Below are 19,309 nucleotides of genomic sequence, written 5' to 3'. Positions count from 1 at the left end.
TCCCTTTCCTTTACATGAATCTGTTATTTAAATAGTTCATGGGTTTTATTCCCCAGCTATGTATTTAAATCATTTTCCTCTTTCTGGTCACTTTTCTGTAACAGAGGTTGGTGGTGACCGAGGCTGGGGATGGCCCCGAAGGCTTAGATTTTGCGCCTCTGTGCAAGAATTGTAAGCCAAGGCAGTCAAAATGCAGTAAATAGATTCTACCCATTGCAGGAAACTAACCCCCCAATAAAAACCACATGGTTATCAGCCTTTAGAAGTCAAGTCATTGCTGTGGACAGAGCAAATATTTTCCTCTTCTTAATGGGAATGTAAGGGATGACTGGTGCCATCAATCGAGGTATACCCCTTAAGACAGTACACACCCTTGTGGAAAAACTAACTTGATATTTCTTTTTAGAAGTTCCAAGTATTTTTAAGGTCTAAAGTAGATATTAAGCCTCAGGGAGACTTATGACACCCTCATTCTCCTTAAAACCTCATTTTTTTATACCAGGTTTTTTTGGGAGTTTTTTAAGCCACAGCATTTTCCTCCTTAATTTCCTTCCTACCTGCCTACCTCCCTTTCTTCTTTTCTCTCTATCTTCCCTCCTTCACTTCCTTCTCTGTATCCTCCTTCCTCCCTCCCTCTCTTCCTTCCTTCCTTTCTCCTTTTCTCTCTGTCTTCCCTCTCTCCCTTCTTTCTGTCTTCCTCCCTCCCTCTCTTCTTTCTTTCCTTCCTTCCTTCCTCTCCCCCTTTCTTCTTTTCTCTCTCTTCCCTCCTTCCTTTTATCTTCCTCCCTCCCTCCCTCCCTCCCTTTTGCCCTTCTTTCTTTCCTTCCCTCCTTTCTTCTTTTCTCTCTATCTTCCCTCCCTCCCTTCTTTCTATCTCCCTTCCATGCTTGCTTCCCCGCTTTCTCCTTTTCTCTCTCCCTGCCCTCCCTCCCTCCCTCCTTTCTTTCTATCCTCCCTTTCTTTTCTCCCATTAATTAGGGACGATGTTGGAACAGTAACCATTGCCAAGATTAGAAAGAACAAGCCGCCTTCTGCTCTCCCAATTTGCTCTGCAAGGTCCCAGGGAGGTTAAAAGGGCAGCATTAAAATTGCCTTTTAGAAGTTTGTTGAGCTGGAAACATTTGGGTAACCTCTGCCCATTGGGGGGGGGGGTGTTTTGTCTCAGGACAATGCGGTTCCGGCAATGAATGAAATTTAAATCGGGCTTTTTTCCCCCCTTGTTCAGCTCGGCTGCAATAGAAAGCCATTCCTTCCTTCTGAATTAAACACCCTTGCTGGCTTCCTTATTGACAAGCTTCAAAAACAGAGATATTTTACCATCCATGGGCAAAGCTGCTATTTTACTCTATTGAAACGCATCGATTCCCAGAAGTTACTTAAAAAGCTTCCTTTTTCAATGCCACAAAAGAAATGCGTCTGTCCCCATTTCTCGTAGGGCTTTCTATTCATAGCTAACCATTCAACGGCGGGGATAGTCAGTTAAGTATTGCCGGCTGGGCAAGCCATAATTATACCTGTAGAAATTATTCCTATTTTTTTAGGCTTGCAGTGGCTTGTTGTTATCCTTTATGACATAAAATAACCTAGTTACTTGCTCCTGGGGAGGAAAGCTATGGCAAATCTAGACAGCATACTAAAAAGCAGAGACATCACCCTGCTAACAAAAGTGCATCTAGTCAAGGCGATGGTTTCCCCAGTTGCAATGGATGGCTGTGAAGGTTGGAGCATGAGGAAGGCTGAGCGCCAAAGAATGGAGGGCTTTGAACTCTGGTGCTGGAGAAGACTCCTGCGAGTCCCTTGGACTGCAAGGCCATCAAACCGGTCAGTCCTAGAGGAGATTGACCCTGGCTGCTCTTTAGAAGACCAGATCCTGAAGAGGAAACTCAAATACTTTGGCCACCTAATGAGAAGGAAGAAGGACTCACTGGAGAAGAGCCTCATGCTGGGAAAGATGGAGGGCAAAAGAAGAAGGGGACGGCAGAGAATGAGGTGGTTGGATGGAGTCACTGAAGCGGTTGGTGTGAGCTTAAATAGACTCCAGAGGATGGTAGAGGACAGGAAGGCCTGGAGGAATGTTGTCCATGGGGTTGCGATGGGTCGGACACAACTTCGCAACAACAACCTAGTTAAGTGTTTCCGAAGGTTTCGCTTGCAAATTAGCTGAGATAGAACCTGCCAATCCTTGTGCCATGTTAGCACCAAGGGACAGGAAGGACGTACAAAGCAATAATGCCATTCAGTCCTTGAGACAACACCCGACAGTCTACGCCAATCAATGTCAGCACAGTTGTTCTTTTGCTCTTCCACCCCTAAATTCCAAACGGAACATTATAATCCATCAATTGGCTGCTGGGATGTTTCTAAAGAAACAGAAAAATAATAGCGCGAAGGGCGCTCTATTTTAGCATGGAAGGAAGTGCCTGGTTTGAAGAAGGGTATGGAAACTTGGAATAGCATGAAATATCCCGGAAAGGAGAAAACTGACTTATAGGAGGAAGGCGGCTTTTTTTTAGCGTCTTCCAAGCCCGAGTTTCAACAGCAAAGTTTTCCCTACAGAAATTGTTCAAATTAATTATAGTTTAGTGGCAGAGTGTGCACAGCGTGACTACTATTTTGAGACAACCCAGGTGCCAGCGTTCCGAATACCATGTAGAATCAAATCAGAATCGAAGGCAAAACTATCCTTAAAGTTCCAATTTAATAAAGCAGGCATGTTGGCACATAGCTGTGGGATCCCAACTCTGGAAGTTACATCAGAATCCCACCCAGTTAAAAGTTCATGATCTTGTCCCCACACCCACAGCCCATCACATGGTCCAATCTCCTTCTTCCACGCTGGCGTCCATGCCCAGCTTCTTCCGGTCAGGTGTACTGGTGCGGAGAACAAAGGATGACCTTGGCTTCTAGCAAAGAATGAAAAACAATACCTTCCAAAATCCTACTCCTTCTAATCCCCCCTCCCATTGACTATACTTAAAGAAACAGCATAATGAAATAAGAGAAAGTGCGGCAGGCCAAAATTCTAAAAGGAATATAAATGCAGGCCTGACACCAGGAGCAAAATACAGTACATAGAGGTTTGTCTTTTAAACAGTGGTTTATCTTAAAGGCATATATACAGTGTGTTTGTGTGTGTGTGTGTGTGTGTGTGTGTGTGTGTGTGTGTGTATTGCAAATCATCCTAAAAATACGAATTCCAGTTGTTATAGAACAGTGATGGCGAACCTATGACACGCGTGTCAGTGCTGACACGCGTAGCCATTTGGGGTGACACGCACAGGATTTCATGCGATTCATCCTCGGCTCCTGCACGGCCGCCGAGGATGAAAGAATCTGTGCTGGAGGAACGGGGGGGGGGGGGGCGGGACGTGTGATCTCCCCCACCCACACTCACTTACTGTATTGCCGCCGCCCCTTTCTGAGCGCAGGGGCTGCTGGTAAGGCGTGCGTGCCGTGCGCACACACGTCATCAGCGCGGCGAGGGAGGACCCGCAGGAGAGGAGCGCGGGAACAGTGCGCGCCTCTCTCCAGTCAGGCCGGCACAGAGAGTCTACTCCTGGGACTGTCGGTTACAACCGCACCACAGCAGGGAACAGCGGAGTGCCAACGGGAACTGTGAGCGCCATTAGCAGCAACTATAAATTGCGCAAAATTATGTTTTTGTCGAAGTGACACACAACGCGAGTTACGCTCGATTTTTTGCCGATTTTTGACACACCATGCCAAAAAGGTTGCCCATCACTGTTATAGAAGAAGAAACAGACACCGCGATCTCCAGAACTTAAAATATATTGCTCACTTAGCTTTCATTAAACACCACTAACATCAGCAAAGTGTAAAAACCATTAAAGAGATATCTGCCTTTATACACTATTAATCTATTTAACCATTGAATATATATATATATACACATACACAGACACACACACACACACACACACGATGCCCCCACAAGGCCTCTTCTATATAGACAGCCTCTTCAAGTGATAACACTTAGGATGGACCATTTTCCCCCCCTCCTCTGTGTTGCAAGAGATGGGATGCAGCAGAGAAAGCATCTGTATGCTTCGCCATTAAGGCTAAATGAGAATTCCTGTGGTGCGGTTCCTTCAACATGCCAGAAGCATTTCCTGCAGAGAAGTAAAATCAATGATGGCTTGCGTTACCAATTTCTGGTCAAATTCCTCCCCTTCCCACTGTCTTTTAGAGTTTCTCAGCACACCAAGCCTTTTCTCTCAAGGCCATTTGTGGCACCCCAGGAAAGCACTTATGAACTTGCATGATTACCAAAATCCAAAGGGCGCATAAATCCTAATTCTTAGATATCGAGGCGCCTCAGAGAGAAATATTCCTAAACACCCTGTCTTGCTAGCTATCCTAGTTTAAAGTCTTCACCAATAGACTTACAGTATATACTGCTTTACAGTGCTTTGCAGCCCTCTCTAAGTGGTTTACAGACTCAGTCTCTTGGACCCAACAATCTGGGTCCTCATTTTACCCACCTCGGAAGGATGGAAGGCTGAGTCAACCTTGAGCCAGATAGAATTGAACTCATGGCAGTGGGCAGAGTTAGCCTGCAATACTGCATTCTAATAGGAAGGAAGGAAGATAACAATAGCACTTAGACTTATATACTGCTTTACAGTGCTTTGCAGCCCTCTCTATGTGATTTACAGACTCAGTCTCTTGGACTCAACAATCTGGGTCCTCATTTTACCCACCTCAGAAGGATGGAAGGCTGAGTCAACCTTGAGCCTGGTGATTGATTGATTTGATTTGATTTGATTATATTTATATGCTGCCCTTTTCCCCCGAAGGGGACTCAGGGCGGCTCACAATTCAAATCAGGGAAGGGGGGTACAGACAGAAAATAAAAAAGACGAAACATAACAATACATAATTTAAAAACACACAACAGTCATACCATTCGAGACGGGGGCAACAGCTCTTTAGCCCCAGGCCTGTCGGAACAGCCAGGTTTTAAGGGCTTTGCGGAAGGCCTGGAGGGTGGTGAGGGTTCGAATCTCCACGGGGAGTTCGTTCCAGAGGGTCGGAGCAGCCACAGAGAAGGCTCTCCTCCGGGTAGTCGCCAGTCGGCACTGGCCGGCGGATGGAATTCGGAGGAGGCCTAATCTGTGGGATCTAATCGGTCTATTGGAGGTGATTGGCAGATCGGTGATATTCAAACTACCAAATTACAGGCAGCTGGCAGTCAGCAGAAGTAACCTGCAGTACTGCACTCTAACCACTGCGCCACTGAGGCTCACCAAGGCATAGATTTCCTACTTCTTCCCCAATGCACCTTCAATGCAGAAGTCCTCAAACTATGCCTGGTTGCTTAGCAATCCATTCAGAGGGCGGGTGGACTCCCTAGACAGGGTGCAAATGACCCTGCTGCAAAGTTCTGACCCTTCCCGGACACAGCCACATAATTGCATTTTGGACACTTGGCAACCAGCCCACTTTTATAGTCCTTTGCAGAGTCTGGTGATCACCTGGCCATGTTTTACGATGCCTTTGCTTTTAACCCAGCACATACTTCCCGTTGTCAGCAAAACTGGGCCGTAATGATGAACAATTGTTTCACTCGAGACCCTTCATGTTCCCTTAATGACCACAGCAGTCACTTAACAAGTGACTTTGTTTGCGAGTCACTTTAGCCTTTTGTTCCATTATCCGACAAGAAGCTGCTGTACGGAACCCCAAAGCAAACAAATAAATTTCTGTTTTTGTTTTGTTTTTTTTAATTGGGTTTTGGCAATATAATTTTGCTCGCAAAGCAAGCCCTGACCTTAAAATCCTTTGCTAGAAGAGCCGAGGTGGTGCAGTGGTTAAATGCAGCACTGCAGGCTACTTCAGCTGACTGCAGTTCTGCAGTTTGGCTGTTCAAATCTCACCGGCTCAGGGTTGACTCAGCCTTCCATCCTTCCGAGGTGGGTAAAATGAGGACCCGGATTGTTGTTGGGGGCAATATGCTGACTCTGTAAACCGCTTAGAGAGGGCTGAAAGCCCTATGAAGCGGTATATAAGTCTAACTGCTATTGCTATTGCTTTTCACTGCCGATGGTTACACGAAATAACCACGCAGTGGTTCGTTGCCTTTTAAGCGGGACCGGATGCACCCGTTACGATTCTATCGAGAGAATCCCGACCCGGCGGGCTGCCCACAAACGCAGGCCGTGTGTGTGTGTGTCTGTGTGTGTGTGTCTGCTTGTTTAGATCCCTGCATTGACGAAAAGTTCCGAAGTGACCTTTTCGAAAATGTCATCCGTGAGACAGAAAATAAAAACGGGTTCAGCATTAAGAACGGGGAAGCGGAAAGGCAGACAGGAAGGTATGCGGGTACCATTATGCAGCGTGAATTTTCTCCGCGGAGATCATGGACGGGTGGAAGGGAATATGTCATGGGGTGTTTTTATAGACTGAGTCCCGCCAGGTCCTTTGTGGCAGGAGCACGTTCCTGCCAAGAAGACGGCAGTGTGATTAACACCTGAATGCCACACTTTTCCCTGAAGGGTAAAAGGGCTGACAGTAAAAAAAAATCCAGAGCGCCCCCCCCCCCGCCGCCCCGTCAACCTGAAGTCCTGGCTCACCCACAGGGAGCAAGAACACCTTGTCAGATTAAGGGTGCGATGCTAATGATGCATGTCTCACATGCCACCTTCAGACAGAACCATCATCCCCCTTGTTTGCTTTTGACTTCTCCTTGACGATGGATACAAGGCAGAGCCATGCTGGGTCAGATTTAAGATTGATCTGTTCCGGGATTCCGCTTCCTAGTTAAGCAGTCGCCGGGTGGAAAATCAACAAGCAGAGGATGAGCACAATTGATAACAAAGTGGTGTTGGATGGAGAGAGCCAGTTTGGCCTGGTGGTGAAGGCAATAGGCTAGAAAGCAGGAGACGGGGAGTTCTAGTCCTGCCTTAGGCATAAAAGCTGGCAGGGTGACTTTGGGCCAATCACCGGGAGATGGTGAGTTCTAGTCCCGCCTTAGGCAGAAAAGCCAGCTGGATGACTTTGGGCCAATCACTAGGAGATGATTAGTTCTAGTCCCGCCTTAGGCATGTAAGCCAGCTGGGTGACTTTGGGCCAATCACCAGGAGATGGTGAGTTCTAGTCCTGCCTTAGGCATGTAAGCCAGCTGGATGACTTTGGGCCAATCACCAGGAGATGATGATTTCTAGTTCCGCCTTAGGCAGAAAAGCCAGCTGGATGATTTTGAGCCAATCAGCAGGAGATGGTGATTTCTAGTCCCGCCTTAGGCATGTAAGCCAGCTGGGTGACTTTGGGCCAATCACCAGGTGATTCTAGTCCCGCCTTAGGCAGAAAAGCCAGCTGGGTGACTTTGGGCCAATCACCAGGAGATGGTGAGTTCTAGTCCCGTCTTAGGCAGAAAAGCCAGCTGGATGACTTTGGGCCAATCACCAGGAGATAATGAGTTCTAGTCCCGCCTTAGGCACGTAAGCCAGCTGGGTGACTTTGGGCCAATCATGAGGAGATGGTGATTTCTAGTCCCGCCTTAGGCATGTAAGCCAGCTGGGTGACTTTGGGCCAATCACCAGGAGATGGTGATTTCTAGTCCCGCCTTAGGCAGAAAAGCCAGCTGGATGACTTTGGGCCAATCACCAGGAGATGGTGAGTTCTAGTCCCGCCTTAGGCAGAAAAGCCAGCTGGGTGATTTTGGGCCAATCACCAGGAGATGGTGATTTCTAGTCCCGCCTTAGACATGTAAGCCAGCTGGGTGACTTTGGGCCAATCACCAGGAGATGGTGATTTCTAGTCCCGCCTTAGGCATGTAAGCCAGCTGGGTGACTTTGGGCCAATCACCAGGAGATGATGAGTTCTAGTCCCGCCTTAGGCAGAAAAGCCAGCTGGGTGATTTTGGGCCAATCATCCTCTCTCGACCCAACTGAACTTATAGGGTGGTTGATGTGGGGAAAACAGGAGGAGGGCAGAGTGTTAGGTTTCTTCGCCACCTTGAGTTATCTGTGAAAATAATAAAGGCAGGACAAAAATAAATACCATTTTTAAAACAAATCTCTGAAATAGGTCTATGTTTATTTAAAAAGTGTAGCCACCTTTTGGGAATTGCGTATTTTCTCAGGGCTTTTAATGAGACTGATAGCATTGTTCCAGTAGGATAATTCTTCCAAAACACATAAGGCAAAGGTAAATGTTCTCCTTGCACATATGTGCTAGTCGTTCCCGACTCTAGAGGGCGGTGCTCATCTCCGTTTCAAAGCCAAAGAGCCAGCGCTGTCCGAAGACGTCTCCGTGGTCATGTGCTCGGCATGACTCAACCCGGAAGGCGCACGGAACGCTGTTCCCTTCCCACCAAAGATGGCCCCTATTTTTCCACTTGCATTTTTCCATGCTTTCGAACTGCTAGGTGGGCAGAAGCTGGGACAAGTAACGGGAGCTCACTCCATTACGTGGCACTAGGGATTCGAACTGCCAAACTACTGACCTTTCTGATCGACAAGCTCAGCGTCTTAGTCCCTGAGCCACCTCGTCTCTTCACCAACACACGTAATTAGGTCAAAAGTGGGCATTGTGAATAGGACAAGAGAGAGATACCCTATTCAAAATAAAACTGGAACAGGAAGCTTTCAAGCTACACACACACACACACAAGATTCAGCATGTATGTTCTGTCCTGTACGTGTTCCTTTTTGTTTTATTGGCTTAAAAGCAAAAAGCTTGATGGACCAGCAACGGCCTTGCGCCAAAGAGTTTCGATTCATGGCGACCACTTTTGCCTAGATTCTTCCGCCTGATGGCTAATAAACTACTCTCCATCAAGAGTTTTAGTAAGCATTGATAAGCCCGGGGTGGGCTGCTGGGGGTTCGCAGGGGTTCGGGAGAAACTCTAGCTAAGATTCTGTACAGTTCGGGTAACCCCCAAATCCCACCCTTGACTGTCCCCGCCCACCGTACTCCTCCCAGGAGTCCCAACGTGGCCCGTTTTGAATGCAGGTAAGTGCAGGATGCGTATGGAAACTCAGGGAGGCCGAAAAATGGGCCTACTGGAAGTTCGGGAATCCAGAAACGGGGCCATTTCTAGCCTCTAGAGCATAGCTGGCTGGGGAATTCTGGGAGTAGAAGTCCACGGGACTTAAAGTCGCCAAGGTTGAGAAACACTGCTCTAGAGGGCCTCTGGAGGCTGGGGGGGGGGGTCATTTTCACCCTCCCAGAGGCTCAAGGGAAGCCTCTAGAGCCCAGGGAGGGCAAAAACGCCCCTCCCGTCATGGTGCAGGAGGCCAACTAGGCCACGCCCGTACCCATCCAGCAACCGGGCAGAGAACCCTTTGCTAACAGTTTTGAAGCCCACCCCCTTATTCCAGCAGTCTCTTTTCGGGTAATCATTTGTTGTGTGGTTTTTTACAGTTCTGATCATCAGCATTGGGTGCAGCGTATTTATTTCCCCCCCCCCCCCATTAAAATAATCGTTTTATTGTTGCCGTTGTTCCAGAAAGCGGATGATCGCGAAAAAAGGCAGGAAGCCCACCGATTCCATTTCGATGCAATGTGATCAACCTTTGTAGCTCGACGGAGGAACTGAGATTCGATCCAGGCTAACCTACCGAATCACAATTACAGACTGAAGGAAGCGTTTTGCTGTGGTATTTGTAAATGTTGAGATGTTGTCGTTGGTTTGTTTCCCCCCCGCCTTCCTTTTAATTTATTTGTAAAGCTATAACCTCGAGCCCATTTCAAGGGACGGATTGTATATATTCGCCATTATGTCTTTTATTGAACAAATTCCTCTCCCTGACGTTGATCTCACTGCATGCATTCCGTATTCTCACTTCCTTTCCATGTAACTGTCTTTCCTGAAAAGACGGTTCTGCGTAAATTGAAGTTTCAGTGAGCCAAAAAAATACTCCAACCCCTAGTGCCACTTGAATAAGTCCAATCATCCTTTATATCTTTCCAAAATATGACTTCCATGTTTATAATTTAATCCTCCAGCAAACTGTTAGATTGTTCAGATTGCACTGGAAGATCTTTCTTTCTTTCTTTCTTTCTTTCTTTCTTTTTTAACTTGAAATGCTTTGGATTGTTTGTCTTAATCTTTGTCTCCAATCAAGTGCAAAGGAAAGCTTCATTTCGGAAGATTAAAGCGCCCTAATAATATCAGAGCAAAGACTGATCGCAGATCAGAAACCAATCGACATAATGCAGCCTGCCTTTGGAAATTATGCCAACCCTAAAAATTCATCCTCTGCAGGATAAGACCACCCTTACTCGTAGTTATCATGCAATTCTCCTAAATCTTAATCATGAAAACAGCCGATAGGTAAAAAAATTAAAATGTTCTTGGGGAAAGGATCAAGGAAAAATTGTGCCTCTCCACAGCCTGTTACGATGAAGGGCTGGATTAGGTTATATTATGATTTCCCTCTAACCAGAGGTGAGTTCCTAACCGGTTCGCATCAGTTTGGTGGAACCGATCGTGGAAACGGAGACTGGGTCTCCCGACCAGTGTGGACGGCATGCTCGCCACGCCCCTGAACTGTTTCCCCACTCGTCGCGACATCTTCTTTTTTTTATTTTGGACCTTTTAAAATGTTCTCCGCATGCGGAGAACTAATAGAATAGGCAGCTGCACAATTGTGTGCGTGAGAGAGAGAGAGCACCAAAATTGCGTGCGCACCGAACCGGCAGGAATGTCGCCAGAAACCCTCCCCTGCCTCTAATCTTCTCGTTGCATACCGAACCATGTCTATGCGGAAAGAAAACTCCAGCGTTTTCCGAATAAGAATTAAGCTGCGGCTATTTGATTAAGAAAACTATTGGAAGCAGCCTTTTATGTAAAAGCTCTGTTGCTTTCTTCCTTACATTTGGTTTATGGTTTGTTTTTTTTAACATTCTTGGCTGTATTCCTAATAAACACTGTCCATTACGTTAACTCGTTTATTGGTTTAATTTGCAAATGGTCAACTGGAGCGTGGCTTCCTTTCATATTTGAGGGGCTGCCACAAAGAGGAAGGGGTCAACCTATTCTCCAATTCACTTGAAGGCAAGAAAACAAGCAATGGGTGGAAACTCAACCAAGAGAGAACCAACTTAGAACTAAGGAGAAAATTTGCAGAACTGGCAGCACATTCGGACAGTGAGGAGGTTGGGGAGGAGCATGGGCCAGTCCTGGAGTCTGGGGAAGGCTCAGATGATGGCTGTGTGTCGGAGGCAGAGAGGGGGCCAGGGCTGTCGAACAGTTATCAGCTGCCTTCAGAATCATTGAGGCAGATGAACAGCTGGAGCCTGTTCCCAGGGTGCGCGTGTGCAGAGTTGCCAGACGAAGGGAACAGCTAAAGAACAAGGGTCAACTTGGGAGGAAGGCCACAGGTGGACGATGAATGGCCCCTCCCAGAGGGAATAAAAGAGGAGCAAAAGGGGAGTGGAGTTTTCCGGAGACAATTCGTTCACTTAATTGGTTTGTGACTCTCCGAGACTCCTTCCCAAGTTTTGCAGATATCAGCCTGGCAGCTCTCCAAGCCAGATAAGGTCTGTGACTGTAAATCCTCCCTTGAAAGACTTTGTTGGATGTGAATGAGCAGAATTCACAGTCAATTAATAAAACGGGTTTTTTGTCAAACAAGGAGTCTGCTTCATGCTCTTGCGAAGCCTGGGTCAGAACATGCATATCAAATATATAGTTAATGTATACCAATATCGCTAAAAAAATCACATAAGAATGTTAAACGCTTATTATGATCTTGTGGAACCACAGGACCAGCTGTCTTGAATCGCGTGCGGACCAGGGCACAGATTGGACACACCTAAACTAGGAGCCGAGGTGGCACAGTGGTTAAAGTGCTGTACTGCAGGCTACTTCAGCTGACTGCTAGTTCAGCAGTTCGGCTGTTCAAATCTCACTGGCTCAGGGTTGACTCAGCCTTCCATCCTTCCGAGGTGGGTGAAATGAGGACCCGGATTGCTGTTGGGGGCGATATGCTGACTCTGTAAACCGCTTAGAGAGGGTTGAAAGCCCTATGAAGCGGTATATAAGTCTAACTGCTATTGCTATTGCTATAAACTAGACGGCAAAGGTTTTCTTTCTCAGTGGCTTCTCTTCACCTTGCCCCTCCTTCATTGAAGCATTTTATAAGACAGCAGCAAAGGACTTGAATGAAGTGTGCTTCTCTCCCACCCCTCTCTGTCGCAGCCTTGCTCCCAAGTTTTGTTGAGTCTTGAAGTATGTTCTCTTTTCCAATCGACTTGCCACAATCTATTAGACACCTGAAGCTGGTACTTGGTACCCTGCATTATTCTCTTAAGTGCGGTAGAACTAAAGCCACTCCGGTCCTTTTCTGTAGAGGGGTGGAGAGGTGGCTTTGAAGGAGACGTTCAACAGCTATTAAGTAAGCATCAGCTAGTCTTGAGAGGGAGTGAGGAGTGAAGAAGAAACAGAAAATTATGAGTTGATTTTGATTCTGCAAGGCATCAGCGGGCTCAGAGGACACTTCTGGCAGGCTTTCGAGATGGTTGTTTTGCCACAATAAACTAAAGAGTTCCAATAGCCCAGAGGGAGCCTACCTCAAAGATCTGATGATTTCAGACAGAGGTGGGTTCCTACCAGTGGTGGGTTTCAAAAATTGTTCGAACCTACTCTGTGGGTGTGGCCTCCTTTGTGGGAGTGGCTTGCCGCCCATGTGACTGGATGGGAGTGGCTTGCCGCCCATGTGACCAGATATGAAGATGCTGACGACACTTGTCAGAACCACCTTAAATTACCTCCCACACACAGCACTGGCATGCGTAAGAATAGGATGTAAACTTGTTTTTAAAAAGGCATCTTTGGTTTGCGTTAAAACAACTTCAACACACGCAATGTTCTGATTGCACCACAAACGCAGTAGTCATCCTTACCTTTCACAGAGGCACTGAGTTTTATAAATATGAGCATGATAGTGTAGAATAATCATATCCAAGGACCAGTGGTGGGTTTCAAAAATTTTTGGAACCTCTTCTGTAGGTGTGGCCTGCTTTCCGGGTCCACTGGTGGAACCTCTTCTAACCAGTTCGGTAGATTTGACGAACCGGTTCTACCGAATAGGTGCGAACTGGTAGGAACCCACCTCTGGTTCCTACCAGTTCGCACCTATTTGGTAGAACCGGTTTGTCAAATCTACCGAACCACTTTTGAATTAATATATTGAGGGCCTCTGGGTGGGTGACCCATCAGCTAATGTAGTAATAATAGCGAGCCGCTTGTGACAATCTGAGCTGAAGTCCGCCTGTCTTATTTCTTCATTTTCTCCATCACTGAAAATACATCGAGAGTTCCCATTATTGAAACAAGTGTGCCTTATTGGTCCAAAATCTATATCACAGCAGTATTTTTATTAGACAGACCAAAAATCAAAGACAAACCTTAATCAAAATCCTGAATTCATGCATAACAGTAAGCTGGAGTTTGCTTAATTCCTTAGATAAGCCACAAATTAGTAAATCCGTAACAACATGCTAAGACTAAAGCAAAATCAAATCACTGTAGAGCTTAAAAGAAGATGACATTCGCTGCCTTAAAACAATGTGGGATTGGCTAGAAGCTTTTAAATTAGGCGTCATTAGACGCTAAGATGATTTCAAATACCTTTTGAAGGCAAACACCAAAGATGTCTGCCTACAAAATGCTCCTTTTTTTCCAATTGAAGCAAAATATAATTACCACCACACTTTGCAATTACATTCTGAAACTTGGTTACATTTTCAGCGTGAATTAGTTTTATGGAAAACAACGGTAACGATAATCTCCTGTTGTATTACATCACACACACAGCAATCAGAAAGAGCCTGGTGTTAGTATGTTTCTTCTGGTTGTAAAAATCTTAATAAAGATCGAATCTTAGTGTGTCTGGCTCAAAATGAGTTGTAATTCCAGCACTAACAGAACTCCTCGTGAGTTGTGTTGATGTCAGCTGCTTTTAAATCCTGGAAATCCACCTTCGATGAAACATAACACCCACCGAATTCCATCTTTGATTCCATATATTTAAGCTTCCCCTAATAACCATCACTATTACTCCGATTAGATATTAGGGGCTGTGCAATATTTTGGATAAAGCACACGGTGCGCCGTTACCTTCCTATTTTTCTACTTGCATTTTTACATGCTTTCGAACACCTAGGTTAGCAGAAGCTGAGACAAGTAACGGGAGCTCACTCCGTTACGCGGCGCTAGGGATTCGAACCGCCGAACTGCCGACCTTTCTGATTGACAAGCTCAGCGTCTTAGCCACTGAGCCACCGCTCCCTTTGCCCACACTGTTATTCCGCTTTAAATTAGCTGGCCCCGTCTACTGCGTGAAAATCCTTAATTTTTCCCCCTTTTTCCTCATTCCAATCCCCCCTCTCAATTCTTTTGTTCAGACTCCAATAAATTCCTCAGTAATGTTTGCAAAAGGAAAGACAGCACATCTTGCCTGTTTTAAAATACTTAGCAGATTACGATAGGCTGCATCTGTTTGTCGATGTTTCAGTAATCTTTCAACACAAAAGAGACGGACTCTATTTTAAGCTCCTTTTAAGTAAGTATGGCTATTAAATAGATTAAAAAGCAATTTATTAGGTTTATTAACTCTTTGAATTCAGTTACGTGTTGTTTCCTTTAGTGCTGGAAACCAGACACGTCAAAAGCTAGCAAAATCCCAAATGCACAATTATATTGTGCGTATGCTTTTGAGAATACATATAATTTCCATATTACAATTTAGGTATCCAGTTATTAACGGCAGCAAATACGGTGGTGCACACATTACTTCCTATAATCTTACTGATTGGAAAGCCTTTCCATAGCTTCAGAAGACTTTATAAATGCCACCTTTTATTTTGGGGTGAATTTATAATAATACTCTTGAAAATTCTTGCTTAAATGAGGATACAGATAGTCCTCAACTTACGACCACAATTTATGTTGCTCAGTGAGTTTTGCCTCATTTTACAACTTTTTAAGTGAATCACCGCAGTTAACAGATTAACAGAGTTGGAAGGGACCTTGCAGGTCATCTAGTCCAACCCCCTGCCGTAGCAGGAGACCCTACATCTGCCTCTACCTAGGATCGAACTCACAACCTCCTGATTGTGAGGCGAGAGTTCCACCTCTAGGCCACAGCAGTTGTTCAGTTAGTAAGTGAATCCGGCTACCCCACTGACCTTGCTTGTCAGAAGGTTGCAAAATGACTCCAGGATAGTGCAACCGTCATAAATATGAGTCAATTGCCATTTTGGCAATTTTGAACACACGATCATGGAGATGCTACAGCTGTCATCAGTGTGAAAAATGGTCACAACCCGCTTTTTTTCAGTGCCATTGTAATTTTGAACCGTCACTAAAGAACTGTTGTAAGTCGAGGACTGCCTGTAATGAAAAAAAAATGAGTCTCAGTTTGATGATGAGAAAGAAAGAGGAAGTGGCTGCAGTCTTTTTGTGTAGGAGATGAGTAGGCTGAGGGCGAGGGAAGGGTCAAACGCGTCATCAGTCATGAGTCTCTGCGTGCCCACAACAGATCTGAGTCAGCCGGTTCACCAACAAAAGGGCGAACAACAAAACCGCGCCCAACAAAATGGTGTGTTCTAAAGCGCTCCGACGAATGAGCGCTGAATCGCGCCAACAACAGCGCGGCGACAGAAGCGCATTGTAAAACTAAACCTAACCCTAAACCTAAACCTAGCCCTAAACGTAACGCTAACCCTAACCCTAAACGTAACCCTAAACCTAACCCTAAACCTAACCCTTACCTTAAGTTAAATCGGCTTTCTGTCGACGTGCTGTTGTAAAGCGCCCTTCTGTCTCTGCGCTGTTGTCGCCGCGCTGTTGTCGGCGCGTTGATGACATGGCGGTTTTAGCAATGCGGTTTAGTCGGGCACGGTTTTGTCATTCGCCCTTTTGTCAGGTCACGGAGTCAGCCCACTTTGACTGCCGTCTTAATTCCCGCTCATTTCCCTTGGCTGTTAGTAGCTCAGATTCTTGTAGAGAGCTTAAGCTTGCAATAAATCTTTATACCCTCATTCGAACTGCCCGAATCTCCGGATTTCCCCGGCATTTGAGGTTTCATACGCAATTGAAAAGCATCAACTTTATAGCAAATTATGAATTAGACGACCGTGGGGTTGATCAATTTTCAAAGTTCATTTCATTTTCATTTCATTTTATTATATTTATATGCCGCCCTTTCCCCCCGAAGGGGACTCAGGGTGGCTAACAAATCAAATCAGGGAAGGGGGAGTACAGACAAAAAATAAAAAACGAAACATAACAATACATAATTTAAAAACACACAACAGTCATACCAATTCGAGACGGGGGCAAGAGCTCTTTAGCCCCAGGCCTGCCGGAACAGCCAGGTTTTGAAGGCTTTGCGGAAGGCCTGGAGGGTGGTGAGGGTTCGAATCTCCACGGGGAGTTTGTTCCAAAGGGTCGGAGCAGCCACAGAGAAGGCTCTCCTCCGGGTAGTCGCCAGTCGACACTGGCCGGCGGATGGAATTCGGAGGAGGCCTAATCTGTGGGATCTAATCGGTCTAGTGGAGGTGATTGGCAGCAGGCGGTCTCTCAAGTACCCAGGTCCAATACCATGAAGGGCTTTAAGTCTCGAAAAGTTCCTCCCCAGCGACAATCAACAGAGCGGGAATCGCACGCTTCATCGAAAAGGCAAAGAAGGAAGACTTAGCTGCCTATGTCTAACATGCTCTGGAAAGCGAGTGTGTTAAAGCAGAATAAGACAAAGAAGCAAGAGGAGGGGGAGCGGGGAAACCTTGAAATCATTAGCGGTGGTACAAGCTAAAATCTAACAAAAAAACTGGTGAGAAAACGCGGCTTTTCCCGGGGAAAAAGAAAGAAATAACCTGTTAGAAATGCTGATAGAGATGATTTCACACTTGAAAGGACTGAAAAGGGGGACATGGGCAACACAGCCTCTACTACGCCCTCTTTAAGTCACAAGGTACGTACCCCACCACTTGTCCCAAAGATTCTTTTTTTCAGGAGGCAACTGGGCTTTCTTGTTTTTTTTCTTTTGAAGACATTTCGCTTCTCATCCAAGAAGATTCTTCAGCTCTGAAAGGATAGTGTGAAAGGGAAGGATTTATAATCCTTGCAGACAGCTGGTCATTTGCAACCTTTTCGGGGAGGTGGTTGAAGCACTCGGAGTCCTGTGTCCTCAGGATCACCTGAGTGATGCAAATGGTTCCTGTGGTCTGCAATTTTTTTTAAGACTTTTTTTTTTCAATTTTTTGGGGGGAAAAGGAGCCAGGAGCACCACTCAGGTGACCCTGAGGACACAGATAAACCTCCAAGTGGCCTCAACGACCCTCTAAGACAGTGTTTCTCAACCTTGGCAACTTTAAGTCCTGTGGACTTCAACTCCCAGAATTCCCCAGCCAGCTATGCTGGCTGGGGGATTCTGGGAGTTGAAGTCCATAGGACTTAAAGTCGCTAAGGTTGAGAAACACTGCTCTAAGAGGATGCAAATGACCAGCTGTCTGCAAGGAATATAAATCCTTCCGTTCCCCACCCATCGTTTTCGGTGGCGGAGCGCTTGGGCCACCATAGGTGCCCCCCCAACACGAGTGACATTGAGCTGGCCACACCCCTACGCCCCCCCCCCAAGGTCAAACACAACTGATGCAGCCCTCAATGAAATCAAATTTGATACCTATGGTCCAGTCTAATGCATGCCTCCCTCATCAGTGATTAAAAGAACATCCTGGCAGATTGATGGACGGACCTTCTCCTCGATCGCTCACAGGAGACACTCGGCCAGCTCCTGGCAAAGCCTCAGGCAACCCCCCCCCCCTCCCATCTTCATGCTCTTCAGGAGGGGTTCCCAAATTTGCTTAAAGCACCTGCTGTTGCTGCTCACGCCGGGAGATCCACCACGGTTGGCCAGCTGCCCAAGGAACAAAAATCGCAATAAAATTGAAAGAGAAGCAGGCACATTTGTCCAGGCGGATTGGGGAGTGAGACATCTCTCTTATGTCTTTTCCAAAAGGCATTTGATTCAATCAAACGCTGTAGTTACCCAGAGCGGCTGGATTCCATCGCCTCCGAAGGGGATTCAAACAGGGTTTTTCTGTGAACTATCCCAGTTTGCCTTGCCCAGCCTTGATTAGCGTACACACACACACACACAATCACACACCACGCGGTACAGGAGCTCGGCTCGTGTTCAGAACGATTTAAAATAGCTGCCCAACCTGCTCTCTTCTCCCCCCCCCCAACCCTCCCTTTCACTCGTTCCCAAGGCAGCAACCCAACGCATCAGCCCAGACGATACCATCCACTGGAAATGCAGCTCAGAAGATCTTGTCCAACAGGCGGGATCACCAGCTTTCCCTCTCGCCCAAATCGTTTTAAGTGCTGAGACCCCCTCTCTGAAAAGGGCAGAGGGGGAAAGCATTTCAGGTAACACCGAGGGGGGGGGGGCAACTGGCCCTTTACTCCACCTTTATAACTCCCCGGAGATTGCAGGGAGGGGAAAAGGAGAAGGTGGAGTGGTGTCAACGGCTTTGCCAAGACTCTGGAGTCAAGGCCATCTCCGGCGGAAGGAAAGGCACTCTGCACATGCACAGACCCGTCAGGCCTGGGGATAATCTTATTTTCGCCCCTCCCGAATGCTGAGTGAATGTTGAGTTTTATTGTCTAATTTACTTTGTGCACATTTCTTTTTTTATATTGTCTTACACTCCCCTTCCTTTTTGATTGTAAGCCGCCCTGAGTCCCCTCAGGGAAAAGGGCGGCCTATAAATAAATAAAACAAACAAACAAAACAAACAAACAAACACAGAGTCTTCAGATGTGACAGTAGAGCTGGGAACTGAAGCCAAGGTTAGATTTTTTATTCCTTTTTAAGACCCTTTTGTAGGGATGGAATTGGGGCGGCTGAATGGAGCTGAGCCTTTCCTGGCCCGATGCCCTTCCCAACGCCTATGCAGAGTCCACAGCAGAAGTTCACTCTTTGTGCTCTGATAAGAGAAACATCTGAGGCTGCCGAGGAGGGTTGAACTCTCAACCTTTCCCAGCGTCTTCCCCTCTAGGCCACTTCACTGCTCAAAGCTAAGACTTATGGTCCCCTAAATTACTCTCCTCTCCTCTCTGTCTCCGTCTCTCTCTGTCTACACCTCGTCTCCGTTCCTGCCTCTTCTTTCCACCTGCACCCTTCATTTTCCCCTCTGCCACCAATCTCTTATCTTCCACCTTCCTGCCCACTTGAGGATCCTGGGGCTACTCCCCTCTCCTCCTTCCCAGCCTCACAAATGCCTGTCCCCTCCCACCTCCCTTCCCTCTTCTCTTTTGCCTTTCCTTTGA

At 46.5% G+C, this 19,309-nt stretch overlaps 1 protein-coding gene across 1 annotated transcript in view; it reads left to right on the top strand.

Moving 5' to 3' along the window:
• The window catches only part of ITFG1 (integrin alpha FG-GAP repeat containing 1), a 118,701-nt gene extending 107,789 nt beyond the window's left edge, over positions 1-10,912 (top strand). The window contains exon 18 of the mRNA XM_087728942.1: positions 9,473-10,912. Within this exon, the coding sequence (XP_087585068.1) occupies positions 9,473-9,532 (60 nt within the window). The 3' untranslated portion in view covers positions 9,533-10,912. The remainder of the gene's footprint in view (positions 1-9,472) is intronic.
• The last annotated feature ends 8,397 nt before the right edge of the window (positions 10,913-19,309 follow it).

This window comes from Thamnophis sirtalis, unplaced genomic scaffold (assembly GCF_051295495.1).
Source record: "Thamnophis sirtalis isolate CommonGarterSnake01/CBP01778 unplaced genomic scaffold, rThaSir2_p1.2 scaffold_14, whole genome shotgun sequence".
In the NCBI taxonomy this organism is placed as follows: Eukaryota; Metazoa; Chordata; class Lepidosauria; order Squamata; family Natricidae; genus Thamnophis; species Thamnophis sirtalis.
This window is presented reverse-complemented; position numbering and strand designations above follow the sequence as displayed.